Source organism: Hakea prostrata, chromosome 3, assembly GCF_041222555.1.
Source record: "Hakea prostrata isolate BN-2017 chromosome 3, UWA_Hpros_2, whole genome shotgun sequence".
In the NCBI taxonomy this organism is placed as follows: Eukaryota; Viridiplantae; Streptophyta; class Magnoliopsida; order Proteales; family Proteaceae; genus Hakea; species Hakea prostrata.
Window position 1 is genome coordinate 27321314 of NC_142602.1, and position 18738 is coordinate 27340051.

The 18738-nt window shown below is 39.7% G+C and overlaps 1 protein-coding gene across 1 annotated transcript in view; it reads right to left on the reverse strand.

Moving 5' to 3' along the window:
- LOC149021943 (pumilio homolog 4-like) overlaps positions 1-18738 on the reverse strand; it is a 34230-nt gene that overhangs the window by 9704 nt on the left and 5788 nt on the right. Inside the window, exons 4-7 of the mRNA XM_089150150.1 lie at positions 18587-18728; positions 18295-18402; positions 4512-4724; positions 4318-4428 (exon numbers count right to left, since the gene is read on the reverse strand). Of these exons, the coding sequence (XP_089006276.1) occupies positions 4318-4428; positions 4512-4724; positions 18295-18402; positions 18587-18728 (574 nt within the window). The remainder of the gene's footprint in view (positions 1-4317; positions 4429-4511; positions 4725-18294; positions 18403-18586; positions 18729-18738) is intronic.

Sequence of the window (18738 nt, forward strand, 5' to 3'; positions counted from 1 at the left end):
CATATTTAGCTATGGGATGCTAAGTACAAGATCGGACTGCTTTTCTAATAGTACTAGGAAGATCAAAAGAAAATACCTCAAGGGGAACAGTAGAATTTGATTCTAGAGCAGGAGACTAAAGTGGTAAGTAACATGTCACCTTTCTCCACCTACTTTAGCCTGTTGTACTTCCTCCTTTGATAAGTCTGCACCTCTTTATTCTGGTCAATCTTGTTTTGAAAGACCTCAATAGTGTCCCTCATAGGAGTAGTCTCCCTCTGACCAGGTTCTTCACATGGTTCAGAAAACAGAGGGGGAGAATTAGAGTCTTCAGGTATACTGGCTGAAGTCTCCTCCTGGTCATGACACACTTCTTGAACTCCTAAGTTGTGTTGCAGTGGTGTAATAAAAAGGTCTAGCGTTGGAAAGAGCACCTCTCCTCTAGGACTCTCCCCCTGCAAAGGTGTATAGTAAGGACAAGACTCATTAAAAATGACATCCATGGAGACAATGGTTTTCCTAAAAGGAGGAATATTTGTCCCTTTTCTGAGTAGCAGAATACCCTAGAAAAATGCAGCGTAGGCCACAAGGAGCCAACTTACTTTTATGGGCTGTGATTCTGGCATAACAGACACATCCAAAAACCTTTGGGGGGATAATAAAAGAATAAGTTCCCTGGAGAAGCTCATTAATGCATTTAAAATCAAGTATCCTACTGGACATCCTATTCATAAGGTAAAAGGCAATGAGTATAGCATCACTCAAGTATTGGTCAGGGACATTCATTGTTAATCATAAGGGAACGGACTATCTCTAAAGATGCCGATTCTTTCTTTTGGCAACCCCATTTTGGGCAATTGTATCAACACAATTGGTCTCGTATATTATGCTAGAGTCAAAGAGATATCTCTGAAATTCACCATCAAAATATTCTGTGCCATTGTCACTGCGAATGATCTTCACAGTGGCATTGAACTGAGTCTTAATAATATTATGAAAATCACGAGAACATTGAAAAACCTCATTTTTTTTTGTTTTAAAAGATAATTCCATGTAGAACGAGAGTGACAATCAATAAAAGTAACAAAGTACATATGGCCAGTAATAGACCCACGTTGGGAAGGGCCCCACACATCAGTATGAATTAGTCCAAAAGAAATAGATTTTCTATTATGAAAAGAAGGTAAATAAGTAGAACGAATCGCTTCGTAAAAATGCAAGGCTTCACAAAAAAATTCATCCTTTTTACAAGAAGAAACTAAATCGGGAAATACTTTCTTATGAGTTCCTAGCGGGGGGGTGACCTAGCCTACGATGCCACTATTGAAGGTTTGATATTACCGAATGGACCTAATTAGGAGATGCAGTTAGAGTAGAAATGGATCCTCCAATTGGCTCCAACAAATAAAGTTCATTGTTTAGTTTACCACGTCCAATCTCCTTCCCCGTTACTAGATCTTGGAAGACACAATAAGATGGGAAAAAAATCACTTTACAATTCAAGTCATGTGTAAGACTACTGATAGAGAGCAAGTTAATAGGGAAAGAGGGAACGTGTAAAACTTTTCTAGCAATTGAAGAATAGGATCCATCAGCAATTCAAATTTTATCTTTTCAGGAAGTTTGAGCATAATGTAAGAAAAAAAAAAGATTAACACTGTCATTTGATTTGTGGCTCCTGTACCAATGATCCAAGGAGCAGAAACTGAAGAATCATGATAGCCTATAAAAATTTTACCTGAAGTAGCAAGGTAGGAGTTGGTATGGGTAGTGGAGGAAGCAGTAGTAGAGGTTGTACTGACAGTAGAAGACTGTAGAATACGTCGCAGAGTAACTAACTCTTCATGTGAAAACCAATGTTTGCAGAGGGTGTTATGGAAACTATCTCAGAAAGATTAGCTTTCCATATTCCCCTTCTTTATGCTTTTTTTTCTCAAAATCAGCAAGCTTCCCATAGAGCTTCCAACAATTTGCCTTGGTATGATATGTTTATGACAGTGCTCGCATTTGACAATCTCCTTAGCCGAATCAGATTTAGTGCGAACAGACAGTAAGGCTGATTCCTCCACAATAAGAGCATGAACCATGGCTAATCGACGACTTTCCTCACACTGAACAAGGGCATAAGACTACTCTAGTGTAGGAAAGGGATAACGACTTAATACTTGCATTGTGAGCTGATCATACTTCACATTCAAACTTGCCAAGAAGTCGTTACCCGAATCTTATCAAGGTGATTCCTATAAGTAGTCACATCATCTGGATTAGTGGGGTGATAATCCCCATAATGATCCAACTTTTGCCAAAGAGATTGTAACTCAGCATAATATTGGGCCACAGTCAGTTCCTTTTGGGTAGTCTCATGAAGCCTTTCGTAGCTCATAAACCTGTGCATCATTCCCCAACTGTCCATATGTTTCAGTAGTAGCTTTCCAGATTTGGGCTGCAGTATCAAGTAATAGGTAACCACGGGCAATATTTGGATTCATGGAATTCAAAACGAATGACATAATAAGAGAGTCATTTGAGATCCATTTATCATATGAAACACCTATGGACTAGGTTTGATAGTGGTGCTCATAATGTGTCCAACAAGTCCTCTTCCGACAGTAGTCAGGTAAGCAAATCAATACTAGATCAAATAATTTGTTCCATCAAATCTTACTGAAAGAGGATAAAGAGTGGGGTAATGTTTGGAGCCAGTGGGAGCAGTAGTACCATCAGTAATTGCCATGTTTAAAAGATTGTCTATAGTTCTTTAGTCTTCACCCTTTCAAAAATAACTAAAACGTCGCAGAATGCAATAGCCAAACCACGATTCAAAAAGTGCATATAAGGAACACCAAGTTTCTCTCCTCTTCTTCTTCTTCTTCTTCTTCCTCCTCCTCTTCTTCCTTTCTTTCTTCTTCTTCACCCTCTTTTTTTTTAGAGTTAATAGACCCGTAGGTAAGGAGGAAAATACCTAAATATGATTTGAATAAAGTTGGGCTTAATTCAAGGGTTGAAAGAAGAGATTCAGACGGAGACGAAAAGATTCAGACGAAAAAATCAGAGGAAGGCGGTGGTGGAGGTTCTTCTTCTCTTCTTCAAAATAACTATTCTTGGTTCAAAAAAAAACTCACTGTTTGAGAAGACGATCGATGGGCCAAAACTCACTGTTTGGCGGTACTCACATTTTGTATTCTGCGATTTCTTTCCTAATCGCAACTGTGGTGTTGCAGGAGTAGGAAGCAGCTGACAGTTAAATTCCTCAACGTGGAAGCAACAGGGTGTTTGTAATCTGCGATTCTGTTCTTGTTCTTCCCTAATCGCAAGAAGCAGCAGGAAGCAGCAGCGGTAGGTAATCCGCGATTCTCTCCTGTTGTGGCGGTACCAGTGGCGGCGGTGGTTCTTCTCCTCTTCTTCTCTCTCTTTTTTCTTCTGTTCTTGTTCTTCCCTAATCGTCTCGAGGCTCTGATGCCATGTTGAGAAAGTCGATTGAGGTAGAATGACTTATTGATCAATGTGATCTTAAGCCCTCTATTTATGATAAAGTAGAAAGTACTCTATTACATAAATATCCTTACTTGGGTAACAAGAAATAGAAATTTACACGAATAAAAACTCAAATAGAGTTGAACTCCTACTAGAACTCAACCAACAAAATAATTTCTTTCGGAGTGTAAAAACCCACCTTTTTGAATACTCATGCTTCCCAACATTTCCCAATTTTCTCATCCCTCCCCCCCCCCCCCCCCCCAACACAATATTTCCTCTTTCTCACCCCTCTCCACGCAACAAAACCGTGAACACATGGGATTGCATATAGGGGGAAAACCACACTCCATTGTTAGATTTTTTATTTATTTTAATTGACTTGGGTTCTAGGGTTTGAGTCACTTGTTTATAGACTTGGAAATGGAAATAGGGATCAAGGAAGTAGAATAGCATACCCAAGTTAAGAGAGAGCAATAATTACAGCCTGTAGAGTCTAGTAAACTGAAACAGGCCTAAACCAAGCCATTTCTTCAAAGAACCTGCTGTATATTCAAGTAGCAAGCAGGGTAGTGCTCAGCTAGACTGACCGCCAGCCCATGAAGTGTATAGATTATTAAAATTTAAAATAAAGAGAGAAGGAAAAAGGGAATGCCCTGGATTACATGTTCCGAAATTATAAAAGGAAACAATGAAACTTAACATGCCTGAATGTTAGCATCAATAGGAGTGACAACATAAGGATAGGAGTGACAACATAAGGAACCCACCTCCACTATATAGACTAATTTTTGAAGGCAAGAACATTTACCAGCTAACAGAGAGACCCTTAGAACTACAAAAGATATCTACACAATCACATACCTGAACTACATAATTTCCATATTGGTCCTGTGCCAGTGTACAAACAGATTGCAAGATTTCTTCCATGATAATACGCTGTGTATTAGCATCATGACAGTACTCGAGAACCCTCTGCTAGTACCAAGACAAATTATTAGAGGTTGGCATACAAATACCTGGTGATATAGAATGATGACAAAAATTGAACTTCTCACCTGGATGACCCGGCAGCCATACGGATGGGTGGATAGTGCCACAACTTGCCCATAGAAAGATAATATAATAAACTGAATGCGATCCTGAGGGACACACTCAATACACTTCTGGATGACATGATTACCATTTTGATCACGAACACATTTCATGACTGAACCATCAAGCTCTGCCACCAACTGAGTCTGCTGATCCACATCAACCACCTCTAAAGCCTGTAGAATAAGTAATGTAAATTGATCAAGGAGTAATACACTCTCAAGAAGAAGAAAAACCAAGCAACATTTATTTCTTATGTCCCATTTGATGCAGTTTGGGTGTCTAAAAACAGCCCGTGGTGTAGAAATACCTCCCTACCCCAGGTCAGGTCTAGGGGTTCCCTACACCAGCCGCTAAAATTATGGGTTTAGGTTATTTTAGTTTTTGATTAGCCTACGGTATATTTAAGTCTTAATTGAAGTTGTAACATGCTGAATTTACTATTCACGTGAACAGTACCCGTGAGTGGTAACTCTAGTCCTAACTCCTAATTGAGTCCTAGTTTCTATTTTAGTCCAAGTATTATGTGCATGGTTCAAGATCTTGCTCTTGAGCAAGATCTCGACCGAGTTGACGAGATCTCGGTCGAGATATGGTTTTTTATTTTGAGCCAACTCGATGGGTTTTAAGGTCCAGGTTGGAATCAAATTGGGTAGTTTTTTTTTTTTGGGTAAGAACTTGGTAGTTACTAGTTAGACTAATTTATGCCTTCCAAACACACGGGTGGCCTTGGATTTGTAAGAAAATAACCCTAAGTGTGAAACCGAAACGCTACAGGATTGGGGAATGTAAGGTTATACAATATGTACTATAGAACCTTCAACGCTTATAAATGAAAAGTAAGTGTACCAAGTACATCAAAAAACTTAAATGTCATCAAGATTTTATCCTTAATGAGTATCAAAATCTCGACTCTCAAGAATAGAGTAATAAAATTATGCAACTATTAGAAGTTCTATATAAGTCATAACTCATAAGTTTATAAGATAAGCATAGAATGATTGATCTTCCTTTGGTGTTGCAGATGTGCTAAGAGTAGTTGCAAGCGAAAATCCAGCTGAAATCCGGAAAAAATCCAGCAAAAATTGAGAGTTCAAAAGAGATATGACGAGATCTCGAGCGAGATGTGGGAATCTCACCCTTTATCTCGTCTAGCCTTCTTAAAAAAGCAGAATGCCTCACGAGATCTCAAACCATGATTATGTGTCGGTGTTTGTGTGTTTGTGTCTGATGTAATAGCTCAAGACCATGATTTGATTAATGAAATTTTAATTTGAGCATTGTTGCTTTGTGAATTAGTAACCTAATTCCCTATCTCTCTCCTACAATTCCCCTAAGCTGTCCCATTTGGTCTCCATTGAAGAAGCTTCAACATTATACAAAATTCTGAAAGTTCAAGGATTGATTCAAGCATCCCCTGGGCTACTCTTCAATAATAGAAAGTTCTTTTTCTTTTAGTCCTCTAAATTCCAACCCTATATATGATGTAACAACTTAGTGGAGGCCAAGATTTGATTCATGAAAGTTTATTTTGAGCATTGTTGCTTTGCGTATTAGTGTTACTAGTTCCCTATCTCTCTCCTGCGATTCTCCTAAGCTGTTCCATTCGATCTCCATTAAGAAGCTTCAACATTGTAGAAAGTTCTTAAAAGTTTAGGGATTATTCAAACATCACATGTTGTTCTTTGTTGAAAAAGCCGATTGTGGTAGAATGGCTTATTGTCATCAGTGTGATCTCAAGCCTCTATTTATAATAAAGTGGAAAGAACACTATTACATAAATACCCTTACTTGGGTAACAAGAAATAGAAATTTACATGAACACAAACTCTAATAGAGTTAAACTCCTACTAAAACTTAACCAACACTCCCCCTCAAATTGAGGCATAGATATTAGTCATGCCCAACTTGCCTATAATAGGAAGGAAATTTCTTTCTTTCAAACCCTTAGTTAAAAACATCTGCCACTTGGTCTCCAAACCTCACAAAAGGCATGAAGATAAGCCCTTGTTCCAGCTTTCCTTTGACAAAAAGCCTGTCAATTTCAATGTGCTTAGTTTGATCATATTGCATTGGATTATTAGCAATACTAATAGCAGCCTTGTTGTCACAATATAGCATTATAGGGTTTGGAACTTGGACTCCAATATCTTGTAGTAAGCCTTTCAACCATAGTAGCTCACAAACTCCACGAACCATAGCTTTATGTTCAACTTCAGTAATAGATAAAGCTACCACAGTTTGTTTCTTACTTTTCCAAGTAGCTAGATTACCTCCAACAAAGGTATAGTAACCTGAAATTGACTAGCTGTTTGGATATCCAGCCTAGTCTGCATCATTGTATTCTTATACTCTTAGATTTTCAGTGGGTGACAAAAGTATTCCTTTTCTAGGAGTTCCCTTCAAATATTGTAGTATTCTGGTAACAGCCTTCATGTGAGATATGGATCATGCATAAATTGGCTCACTATCCCCACAGCATAAGCGATGTCTGGCCCCGTGTGGGAAAGTAAATAAGCTTCCCTACCAGCCTTTGGTATGTTCTTTTGTCCACTGGTTCACCCTCTGTTTCTTTAAGTTCAGCTCCAGCTTCAATAGGGGTATCAACTACTTTACACCCCAATATTCCCACTTTTGATAATAAATCTAGGACATACCTTCTTTGGGATAAGAATATACCCTTCTTTGATCGAGCCACCTCAATCCCTAAGAAGTACTGTGACTTCCCTAGATCTTTAATCTCAAACTCTCTGCCAAGAAAGTCCTTCAACCTTTGAATTTTTTCACTATCATTCTCTGTGATGACAATATCATCTACCTAAAGAACAAAGAAGTGTGATGTAGTACCTGACTTCTTGACAAATAGTGTATGATCAGCATTGCTTTGGTTGTACCCAATAAAAGTCATTGTCTTCAGGAGGCATCCAAATCAGCATCTAGGAGACTGTTTTAACCCATAAATTGACCTCTTCAACCGATAAACTTTTCCTACAGTATTGTCATCGAAGAAACCATATAAGATTTCCATATAGACTTCTTCCTCTAACTTCCCATGTAAGAAGGCATTCTTTACGTCTAGTTGGTGCAACATCCAGTCTTTGTTCACAGTTACAGACAATAGAACTCTGACAATGTTCAGTTTTGCAACAGAGGCAAAAGTCTCTGGATAATCAATCCCATAGGTTTGGGAACAATAGATCAAAGTACAAGATCTGACTCCTTTTCTAATAGCAATAGGAAGATCAGAAGAAGATACCTCAAGGGAAACAATAGAATCTGAATTTGGAGCAGGAGATTGAAGTGGTAACGTGTCACCTTTCTCCACCTGCTTTAGCCTGTTGTACTTCTTCCTCTGATAAATCTACACCTCCTTATTTTCGTCAGTCTTGTTTTGAAATACCTCAAAAGTGTATCACATGAGTGGTCTCCCCCTGACTAGGTTCTTCACATGGTTTAAAAAACAAAGATGAGGGGGGGGGGGGAATAGAGTCCTCAGGTTTACTGGTTGAAGTCTCCCCTGGTCATGAAATACTTCTTGAACTCTTAAGTTGTGTTGTGGAGGTGTGATAGAAAAGGTTTAGAGATGGAAATAACACCTCTCCTCTAGGACTCTCCCCTTAGAGAGGTGTATAGTAAGGGCAAGACTCATTAAAAATGTCATCTATGGAGACAATGGTTTTCCGGAAGGAGGATGATAACATTTGTACCCTTTTTAAGTAGCAGAATACCCTAGAAAAATGCAGCATAGACCATGAGGAGCCAGCTTACTTTGATGGGTTGTGATTCTAGCATAACGGACACATCCAAAAACCTTTGGGGGGATAATAAAAGAAGAGGTTCCTTGGAGAAGCTCATTAGGATATTTAAAACCAAGTATCCTACTGGGCATCCAATTCATAAGGTAAGAGGCAGTGAATATAGCATCACTCCAGTATTGGTCAGGGACATTTATAGAAATCGTAAGGGAACAAGCTATCTCTAAAAGATGCCGATTCTTCCTTTCGGCAACCCCATTTTGAGCAACGGTATCAATATAACTAGTCTGGTGTATTATGCTAGAGTCAAAGAGATAGAAATTCACCATCTTGTCATTGCAAAGGATCTTCACAGTGGCCTTGAACTAAGTCTTAATCATATTATGAAAATCTCGAAAACATCGAAAAACCTCTTTTTTTTTTTTTTTTTAAAAGATAAATCCATATAGAATGAGAGTGACAATCAATAAAACTAACAAAGTACCTAAGGCCAGTAACAGACACACTTTGACATAAGTATGAATGAGTCCAAAAGGAATAGATTTTTCATTATGAAGAGAAGGTAAATAAGTATAACGAGTCTACTTCGCAAAAATGCAGGCTTCACAAAAAAAAATCATCCTTTTTACAAGAAGAAACTAAATTGGGAAATACTTTCTTAAGAGTTTCTAGAGAGGGGTGAGTCAGTGACCTAGCCTGCAATGCCACTTTTGAAGGTCTAATATTACCGAATGGACCTGATTAGGAGATGCAGTCAGAGCAAAAGTAGATCCTCTAATTGGCTCCAACAGATAAAGTCAATTGTCTAGTTTACCATGTCCAATCTCCTTCCCCGTTACCTGATCTTGAAAGACATAGTAGGATGGGAAAAAAGTCATTTTACAATTCAAGTCACGTGTAAGACTACTAATAGAGAGCAAGTTAGTAAAGAAAAAGGGAACGTGTAAAACTTTAGACAGAGAAAGTGATGGAGAATGTTGAATGGTCCCTTTTCTAGCAATGGAAGAATATGAGCCATCAACAATTCGAATTTTATCTTTTCCGGAAGTTGGAGCATAATGTAAGAAAAAAGAGGATAAACCTGTCATATAATCTGTGGCTCCTGTATCAATGATCTAAGGAGCAGAAACTGAAGAAACATGGTAGCCTATAAAAGTTTTACCTGAAGTAGCAAGGTAAGAGTTGGTATAGGTAGTGGAGGAAGCAGTAGTAGAGGTTGTACCAGCAGTAGAAGACTGCAGAATACATCGCAGAGTAGCTAATCCTCCTATGAAAAACCAATGTCTGCAGAGTGTTGTGGAAATTGTCTCAAAAAGATTAGCTTTCAGTTTTCCCCTTCTTTGTACTCTTTTTTTGCTCAAAATCAACAGGCTTCCCATGGAGCTTCCAACAATTGGCCTTAGTATGATATGGTTTTTGACAGTGCTCACATTTGACAATCTCCTTAGCTGAATTAGATTTAGTGCTAACAGACTGTAAGGCTGATTTCTCCACGATAGGAGTATGAAGCATGGCTAATCAACGACTTTCCTCACACTAAACAAGAGCACAAGACTGTTATAGTATATAAAGGGAGAACGACTTAATACTTGCATTCTAATCTGATTGTACTCCACATTCAAACCTGCCAAGAAGTCATATACCCGAATCTTATCAATGTGCTTCCTATAAGTAGTCACCATCATTTGGGTTAGTGGGGTGATAATCCCCATAATGATCCAACTCCTGCCAAAAAGATTGCAACTCGGCATAATATTGGGCCACAGTCAGTTCCTTTTAGGTAGTCTCATGAAGCTTCTTTCATAGCTTATAAACATGTGTATCATTCCCCAACTGTCCATATGTTTTAGTAGTAGCCTTTTAGATTTTGGTTGCAATATCAAGTAATAGGTATCCCCGAACAATATTTGGATGCATGGAATTCAAAAGGAATGACATAATAAGAGAGTCATTTAATATCCATTTATCCCTTTTCTTTCTATTTTCAAATCCTCAAACCAACCATTACAATCCATTAGGAACCCATCCTATAGTCTGCACCTATCATCCCCTTTTCCCAATCAAGAGTATACATCACAAGTCTTAAGCACCTATCTTAAACTTTCGTACTCCCAAAAAAACCCAAAATTTGAACTTAGCTATATGCCAATGTAACCATTAGAATAGTCTCAAACTTAAGGGACCATCCTTATATACGAGTATGTAAGTTTTCTCCAACTTTCACCTTATTCCATAACTCTTCATTCCATATATGAAGAACCTATCCTTCCATCTCTGTACCCCATTACTTGAAATCTCTCTAAAACCACTTAATCTTTTCTTGGTATCCCAATTAAAATTTCCAAAATCTAATAACCATAAACCCTTACCTTTTGAGTTAAGATACTGGAAAGTTGATTCCAGTTGAACCTCGTCAATTTAGGGCTGCATCACCATTCAGCCCAGGTTTGAAAGCTCACTTGCACCTGATAGGCGAGGCCTAGACCCATTCAGGCCCTTTATAATGCCTCGCACAGGAAGTCTTCAGTAAAAGAGTTTTAAACACATTCAGGCCCTTTATAATGCCTCACAGAGGAAGTCATCAGTAGAATAGTTTTAGTATTTGTTTTGGCTCTTATTATCACATCGTTTGGTAAAAGTGGCTGTGGTCTGATCTAAACATGATGGTGGTGAGGTTGCTCCATTAAAACATAGTGGTCACAGCCTCACAGGTTCTAGTCAGCAAACAGCCTTTCCACAAAGTGGTGGTAAAGCTGCACATATTATGACCATTCCCAGAACCCACAGCAGCAGGATCCTCATGCAGCGGTATGCCACTATGCCCTTTTCTAGTAATGGTGGTTCCAATTGCAGCACCACATAATGCTTTCTGTTTCTAGATATATCTATTTGAACAGATCACATTATTACTAGAAGGTGCTGTAGATCTCCAGGATTTTGAGATTGAAAAGATAGGTTGTTGACGAGGCACTAGTGGAGGTAAGTGGCCCTATTGGTTGGTGAAACCGTGAAAGACTGACCGTAGTTGAGAAAATTGGCTAACAAGGTCGTGGTCTTCTTGTGAGGGCCACAGCAGATTTAGGAAGTTTTCTTCTTCAATTTCAGCAAGAGATCTTGAATTCCAGCAGCATTCTACCCCTCCCTCATTCTTGCGTAGACACCCGAGCCCCTCCCCTACCCTGCAGCACCATCAAGAACCACTCCCCTGCCCCTCCACTACCCTGCGGCAAACCTGGGAACCTTCCCCCCACCATTCCCAAACCCCGCGGCACCCCCCCCCCCCCCCCCCCCCCCCCAAAAAAAAAAATTTCGTTTTCTCTCCCTTCCACATTCTTTTTCCCATTTCTTGGATCTTGTGGCAGCTCAAGAAAAGAGAGACAAGAAAATTCAGAAAAGAAAAAGAAAAAAAGCAAGTGAGAGAAAAGAAAAGAGGAAAGAAAGATCAAGATGAGAGAAAGAATCCAAGATCCTCCCAAGATCCCAGAAACCTGCTCAAGATCTGTCCTATACCCTATAACAGCCCACATATTTTTCAATCCATCCCTAAACCCAACCAACGGCAGTTCCCCCTTTCAATCCTAGGGTAAGTCTAGGTATCTCTAATTTTCTCAAAACCTTAACCATCCCTTCACCATCGGACCCATCCCATATATGTTTTGTTAAAAACTCTAATACCGATGTTGGGTTCGTTTTTTGCTTGTTCACAAAGGAGAGGATCATGGAGAAACTTAATTTCAGGGAAATATCTGCACGTCTCAAAACCCTCAAATCTGGGTTACATTATTTGGCATCAGAGCTATGGACAAACCAGCAATTGCCAGACAGCTTGAGAACATCCAGAAGGCCCAAAATGAGATGTTGATACAACTCCAAGGCATTGCAAATCAGGTACAGGACTTGAATACTAGGGTAACCAATCTAGATTAGACAAGACAAGGGGAACCCATTCAAACTCCCCCACCAGCCCCAAGTCACAATTCTCAAGTCAATGTAACCCATCATGAAGAAACTAGTGGAGCCCAAAGGTATAGGAACGAAGCTGAAGGAGAACCATACCACCCTAGAGCTATGAAAGACAAGAATGGTCATACCAGAGAATCAAGGCATGACGATGTGTATGATAGGTATGATATTGAGGAGAGACCACAGAAAAGGCAACAACCAGCACCAACCACATTGGAGGATCACATTCAATCCTATTTCACTGGAGGCCAAGACCAAACAAGGGGTGTAGATCACCAGAAGGTAAAATTAGAATTGAAAGAATTCAATGGCTCCTTAGATCCACAAGTTTTCTATGATTGGAGAGCTGCCCTAGATGACTACTTTGACTGATAATGACCTATCAAAGGATAAGAACATGAGGTTAGCTAAGACCAAACTTGTAGGGGCTGCCAGGGATTGGTGGAATACCATGAGAAAGAATTATACTATGAGGGAAGAGAAACTACAACCTAGAACCATGGTACAAAATTTTAGCGAAATATCGCTGAGTTGTTGCTAGGTGGCGAAACGACTTTTGCAAAAAATCGGCGATATATCGTCGAATGGTCAAAATATCGCCGATTTCTCAAATTATCGCGATAAATTCGGGTGATTTCTCGCCCTTTATAATCTATCTTCCAGTGAAATTTCGCCCATTTTTGGGTGAATTTGGTTTGATTTTTTAGTGTTTTCCGTCTTTGGTTTCCAATTATAGGAGCCAATCAATCGTGAATGGGAACATACTTGACAAGATAATTGGAAACCAAAGATGTGATTGAAATGCATAAGGTACAATTGATTGACTCTTGTAATTGAATCCAAAGATATGATCGAAATGCATATGGGAAGATTTGATTGATTATTGTAATTAAAATCACAAGATATAACAGAAATGCATATGGTAAGAGTCAGCCCTCCAATTCGAAATTTGATTGAAACACCCACCAAATGTTGGCGAAATTTTGTCAACAAGTCAAGGTTTCGGCAGTTTTGCCAACCACCGAAAACCCGACATAGGGCAAAATTTGGGACATTGCCTGGAACTAGATAAGGAATTGACTTAGACATACCTACTTGAACACTACAGAACTAGACTCCTGGAACAATTCCATATACTTAAATAGGGAATTATGTTAGCAGCCGACTACATCTAGCAGTTTGACTCCCTAGTTTCCAGAACTAGTACATTAAGGAGCAAAGTGCAGATCCTGACTCGGTCCAAACTGGGTCTAAAACAGAACATACCCTAGGAGTTGCTGATATATTAAATCTCCGAGATCTATTTGATAAAGTCCTACGAGTAGAGGCCCTCCTTTCCTCAAAGAAGCAGTCCACTCAAGACTACATGAAGGCTCTTAGACCATACACTCTAGCTGCTACCACCCCTCCCAAGGTGCCGAACCCAATCAGAGTAGAGAACAGAGGCCCAATCTTCAGAACCCTGGTGAATATTTCCACGGCCATGCGAGAAGACACTTTGCCAAAGAGTGTCCAAAGAGGAGGACTTGTAGTCCTAGACACCAACCAGCAGGAACCAGAGGAAGTACTAGAATGTCCACCACTAGAATTTGAGCCAGACGAGGAGTTCAGTGAGGATGGTCTAGATCTAGATGCCCAACTGAATGTCATGTCTAAAATATGTTGAAGGAGAAGACTGGAGAAGGAACATGATCTTCTATTACTAGACTAAGTCCAAGAGGATTGTTAGCTCAGACCACTGTAGACAGTCGCAGTAGTGTTAACGTGGTCTCAGAGAGTTCGTGTTGAGGACAGGACTGAAATCAGAGACTCATCCCCAAGCCTACAAAGTCACCCTACTCAACAGTGCCAGGCTTGACATCACAACCAAGTGCCTAGTTCTAGTCACTTTACATTCCTATTCTGATGAAATCTGGTGTGATGTTGTACCCATGAAGATGTCTGATATCAAAGTTGGAAGACCCTGACTCTTCGACAACGATGTCATGATTGCTTAGTAGGAAGAATAAATGTGTCTTTGAACATAGGAGCCACAAGATAATGCAATTATTATTGAACCTATCGAAGGATGCTAGGAAGAGACGAGCAATTTGTCTCAACCTTGACCATGGAATCAAATTTCCTCGCTACTATCTTCCTTCCCCTTTTCTCCTGGTTGGCTGCAATTTTCGAGCTAGGGATCAATCAATTCCCAATGAAGCTCCCTGAAAAGCCCTCAACCCATCTTTATCTTGGCTGGCTGCCTAGATTGAGTGTTGGTACTGATCTTACAGTTGACTTTGCTTTAGCAGTACTCACAGTGTAAGGTCGGTCGATAACATCCCTTCTCTCTACTACGAACCAACCAGAAGGACTCAAACCAAAGCATTGATGGCTTAAACCAATGGAGTTACCAAGTAGCCCAATAGAGGTTAACACATGATACATACAGGAAGCATGAAGTTCAACCAAAGATAACCCATTCATCGGCGATGAATGGTTTCAAGAGGGCGATAAGTGATGTTTTCTTGTGCTTTCAAAACTCTTATAATATGGTTAGGACACAGTTTTGGGCCACAGTCAAAATCCTTCGTACGGATAATGGAACTCAATACTTGGGTGGTGCCTTCCCTTCTAACCTAGCTGCATGGCATCATACACTAGACTAGGTGCATAGACACTCCACCTTAAAATAGGGTTTCCGAACGCAAGAATAGACATCTACTTGGGGTAGCACATTACCTATTGTTTACTATGCATGTGCGTCCTTAGTTTTGGGATGATGCTATTCTTATTGCAGCTTATCTGATTAACCCAATGCATTCCTGAGTCTTGGAATAGGGTTGCCCCCTTGAGGTTCTTCTAGGAGCAAAAGCCTTTGCAGTACCACCTAAGGTTTTTGATTGTGCTATATTTGCTCAAAACCACCATGTTCATGGCAAGCTGGATTCATATAGGTTATGGTGCATTTTATTTTCTTGGGTTATCCTCCTACACAAAAGGGTTGTAAGTGTAATCTTCCTGGGTGTCGTCGTTACTTTGAATCTATGGATGTTGTGTTCCAAGAACAGGTTCCTTTCTTTTCCCTACACATCTTCAGGGAGAGTCTTAGTGAGGAGGTTCCAATCATGATTCCTCCTTTAGCTATTTCTCCTGAGATTCCTACAGATGATCCTCCTCTAGAAGATGGAGTGACCAGACAAGAACAGCTGGTGGATGATGTGCAAGGAAAGCAAGGACCTCTAAAGACCTACCAAAGAGAGTAGCGAGAACCCCCTGTTGTGACGAGCCAGTTGGAAACTTCAGCCCCTAATCTTGTAGTACAAGAGCCTCCAAATGAGCCTATCTCTGACCCTTCTTTTGACCCTACTTTATACATACCAATTGCATTGAGAAAGCAACCATTGACTTGCACAAAACATCTTATTTCCAATTATGTATCATATCAATCCCTATCCCCAGAGTTTTCAAAGTTTTGTTTCCTTTACTTTTGTTTAGGAAACATTATACAACTCAAACTGAAAGGAAGCAATTGATGAGGAAATGCGAGCATTGGGGAAAAACAAAACATGAGAGTTGGTGACTTTGCTTGCTGGGAAGCGAACTATTAAGAGGATGGGTGATTGTTATCAAGCACACGGCACAAGGTAAGATTGGTGGCCAAAAGGCTTCATTCAGACTTGTGGGATTGACTTTACTAAGACATTTTCCCCCACAGCCAAGACGAACATAGTTTGGGCTGTTCTTTCATGTACGGTGAATAAGGGTGAGCCTACAACAAGTAGATATCAAGAATGCTTTTCTACATGGAGAACTCTAAAAGGAGGTGTACATGGATGTGCCACCTGAGTATTCCACTATTGAGACTCATGGGAAAGTGTGCAAGCTGAAGAGGGCATTATATGGATTGAAGCAACCTCCAAGAGTGTGAGTTGGAAGGTTTTATAAGACCATGATCTTTAATGGCTACAAGCAAAGCGATGCAGACCACATTTTGTTCATTAAAAAAGATGGTTCCCACATGCACTTTTAGCATATGTAGATGATATTGTGATCACAGGCAGCAGTGAGGATGAAATTTCAGCCTTAAATACGGTTTTGAGAACTGAATTTGAGATTACAAATACGGGGAAGGTCAGACATTTCCTAGGTTTGGAGTTGGCATATTCATCGAGTAGTGTCTCTTTTTTAGAGAAATTATACTCTGGATCTACTTGAGGAAATTGGGATGCTAGGATGTAAACCTACTGAAACTCCTATTGAACCTAGCCCACACTTGAAGGCAAAAGGAGAAACAGTTGACGAGATGATGTATCAAAAGTTGGTGGGAAAGTTTATAGATCTGTCTAATATAAAACTAGACACACATTTGCAATCAATCTTGTCAACCAGTATATGCATGATCCCTACTCCTCACACTTGGATGCAGTATATCGTATTCTAAGGTACCTGAAGGTCACTCCAAGAAAAGGAATTTTAATTAAGCTCATAGACACTTAAAAGATTGAAGCATATATGGATGCATACTAAGCAGACTATCCAAATAACAAGAGATCTACCACTAGGTATTGTGTGTATGTGGGAGGAAACTTGGTGACTTGGTAGGGGTGTCAATTTGTAGCCCGAATTGTTGAAACCGAACAGCACCAGCCTGTCATAGCCCAAACCTTAATGGGCTGTGTTTGGGCTGAGGGTGGTGGAGCCCGCACCAACCCAAAACCGAACCGCAACCCGTTATAGCCCGTTTTACAACATGTTTTAAAATTTTACATTAAATAGTATTTGAATCATTATATTACCGCTAGGTAGTTGGTATAGACAATTAAAAAAACTAAGCATGAATTCAAAGATCAAATAGTCATTCTACTACTTAATATCTAGGTTCTTGATTTCTATAGGATTGATGGATTTTTTTAATAGAAATTGACCAATAGCAACTTTATTTTTCATAGGATTTTGGCTTTTGTTGTAGGATGTTAAATTATTTCTTCTTATTCTTTTTCTTGAACACCATAAACCGTTAGTCAACCCGAGTCTAAACCGTTAGCCTAATTGTTAGTTAGCCCGAACCCAGACCGCACCAAACCGAAACCGGCCTGAAACCGTTATTTTGCTAATCGGCCGTGTTTGGGCTAGGTGTTTTTCAGCCCGAAACCGTTATGCCCAGCCCGAAACCGCCCCAAACTGCACCGTTGACACCCCTATGACTTGGAGAAGCAAGAAATAGGTTGTGGTTGCAAAGTCTAGTGTCGAGGCCAAATTTAGGGCAATTGCTCAAGGCATTTGTGAGATACCATGGTTGAAAGGGTTGCTTCATGAGATTGGGTCAGATTCAAAGGTTCCTATACAATTGTACTCAAACAATAAGTCAGCGATCAATATAGCTCACAATCTAGTGCAATATGACAAGACCAAACATGTGGAGATTGATTAATAGATATTTTATCAAAGAGAAGATTGAGGCTGGATTGATTCATATCACCTTTGTTACCTCAGACAATCAGCAAGTTGATGTGCTTACAAAAAGCTTAAGCACCAAATGTTCAGTAGTATCATTGGCAAGTTGGGCATGATAAATATATATGCTCCAACTTGTGGGGGGAGTGTAGTAAGATTGAGTAGATTTGGTGGTGAGATTGTGATCTGACTGTAAGTAGATTTATTTTTTAGATTTACTTTTTATTTTTGTGTTGTCGTTATTGAGGGTAGATTTACTAAGATCTTTAGGATCTTTTAGGATATCTTTTTTTTAGCGGTAAGATTCCCACACTGGGAAGATTTGATTTGTTCTGTATTTGGTAAGTTACAAGTATAAATAAAGCCCCTGCTATGTCCTTTAGCAACAAGTGATTGAGTCAGGATTTCTCTAGCTCTTTTGACAAAAATGAACCTTGCCTAAAAAGCCATAGGATATAGAAATAGCATTCCAAGTAGATAACCATTGGGCAAACATGAAACTGGAAATTGCAGACTTCATAGCAACATGGGAAGTAACACTAGAGAATTTGAGAACACATGAAAGCAAAGAGAGCCAAAATTTAGAAAGCACCTTCTGAATCACTCTGCAACCATACATTTGAAGACTTAGAGGCAAAACATGACCAGTAAGTTGGCTAGCTAACTCCTTTCTTTGACTCACTGTACCATGCTCAAAAAACTGCCATCCAAGAAAAGTTATGTCAATACAACAACAACAACACAATGGGCCTTCCCCCTAGGGGGGGGCGGCTGGGGGTTTTTGCCCCCCACCGGTTTTTTCGGGGCCTGCGGGGTTATGTCAATGATGGTTCAAAATATTTTGAGGCAAATTTGTTGACTACTATTAATGGTGGAATAAATACCTTCTGAATAACATAGTTCCCAAAGACATCTGTCATCAAGGTACGAGCATGAGGAATGATCTCCGGAAATATCTTGTTCTTTTCTTCCACTGTTGCAGTTTCTAGTTTCTGCTGAATAAAACGACTCCCATACTGATCAGCACTACATTGAA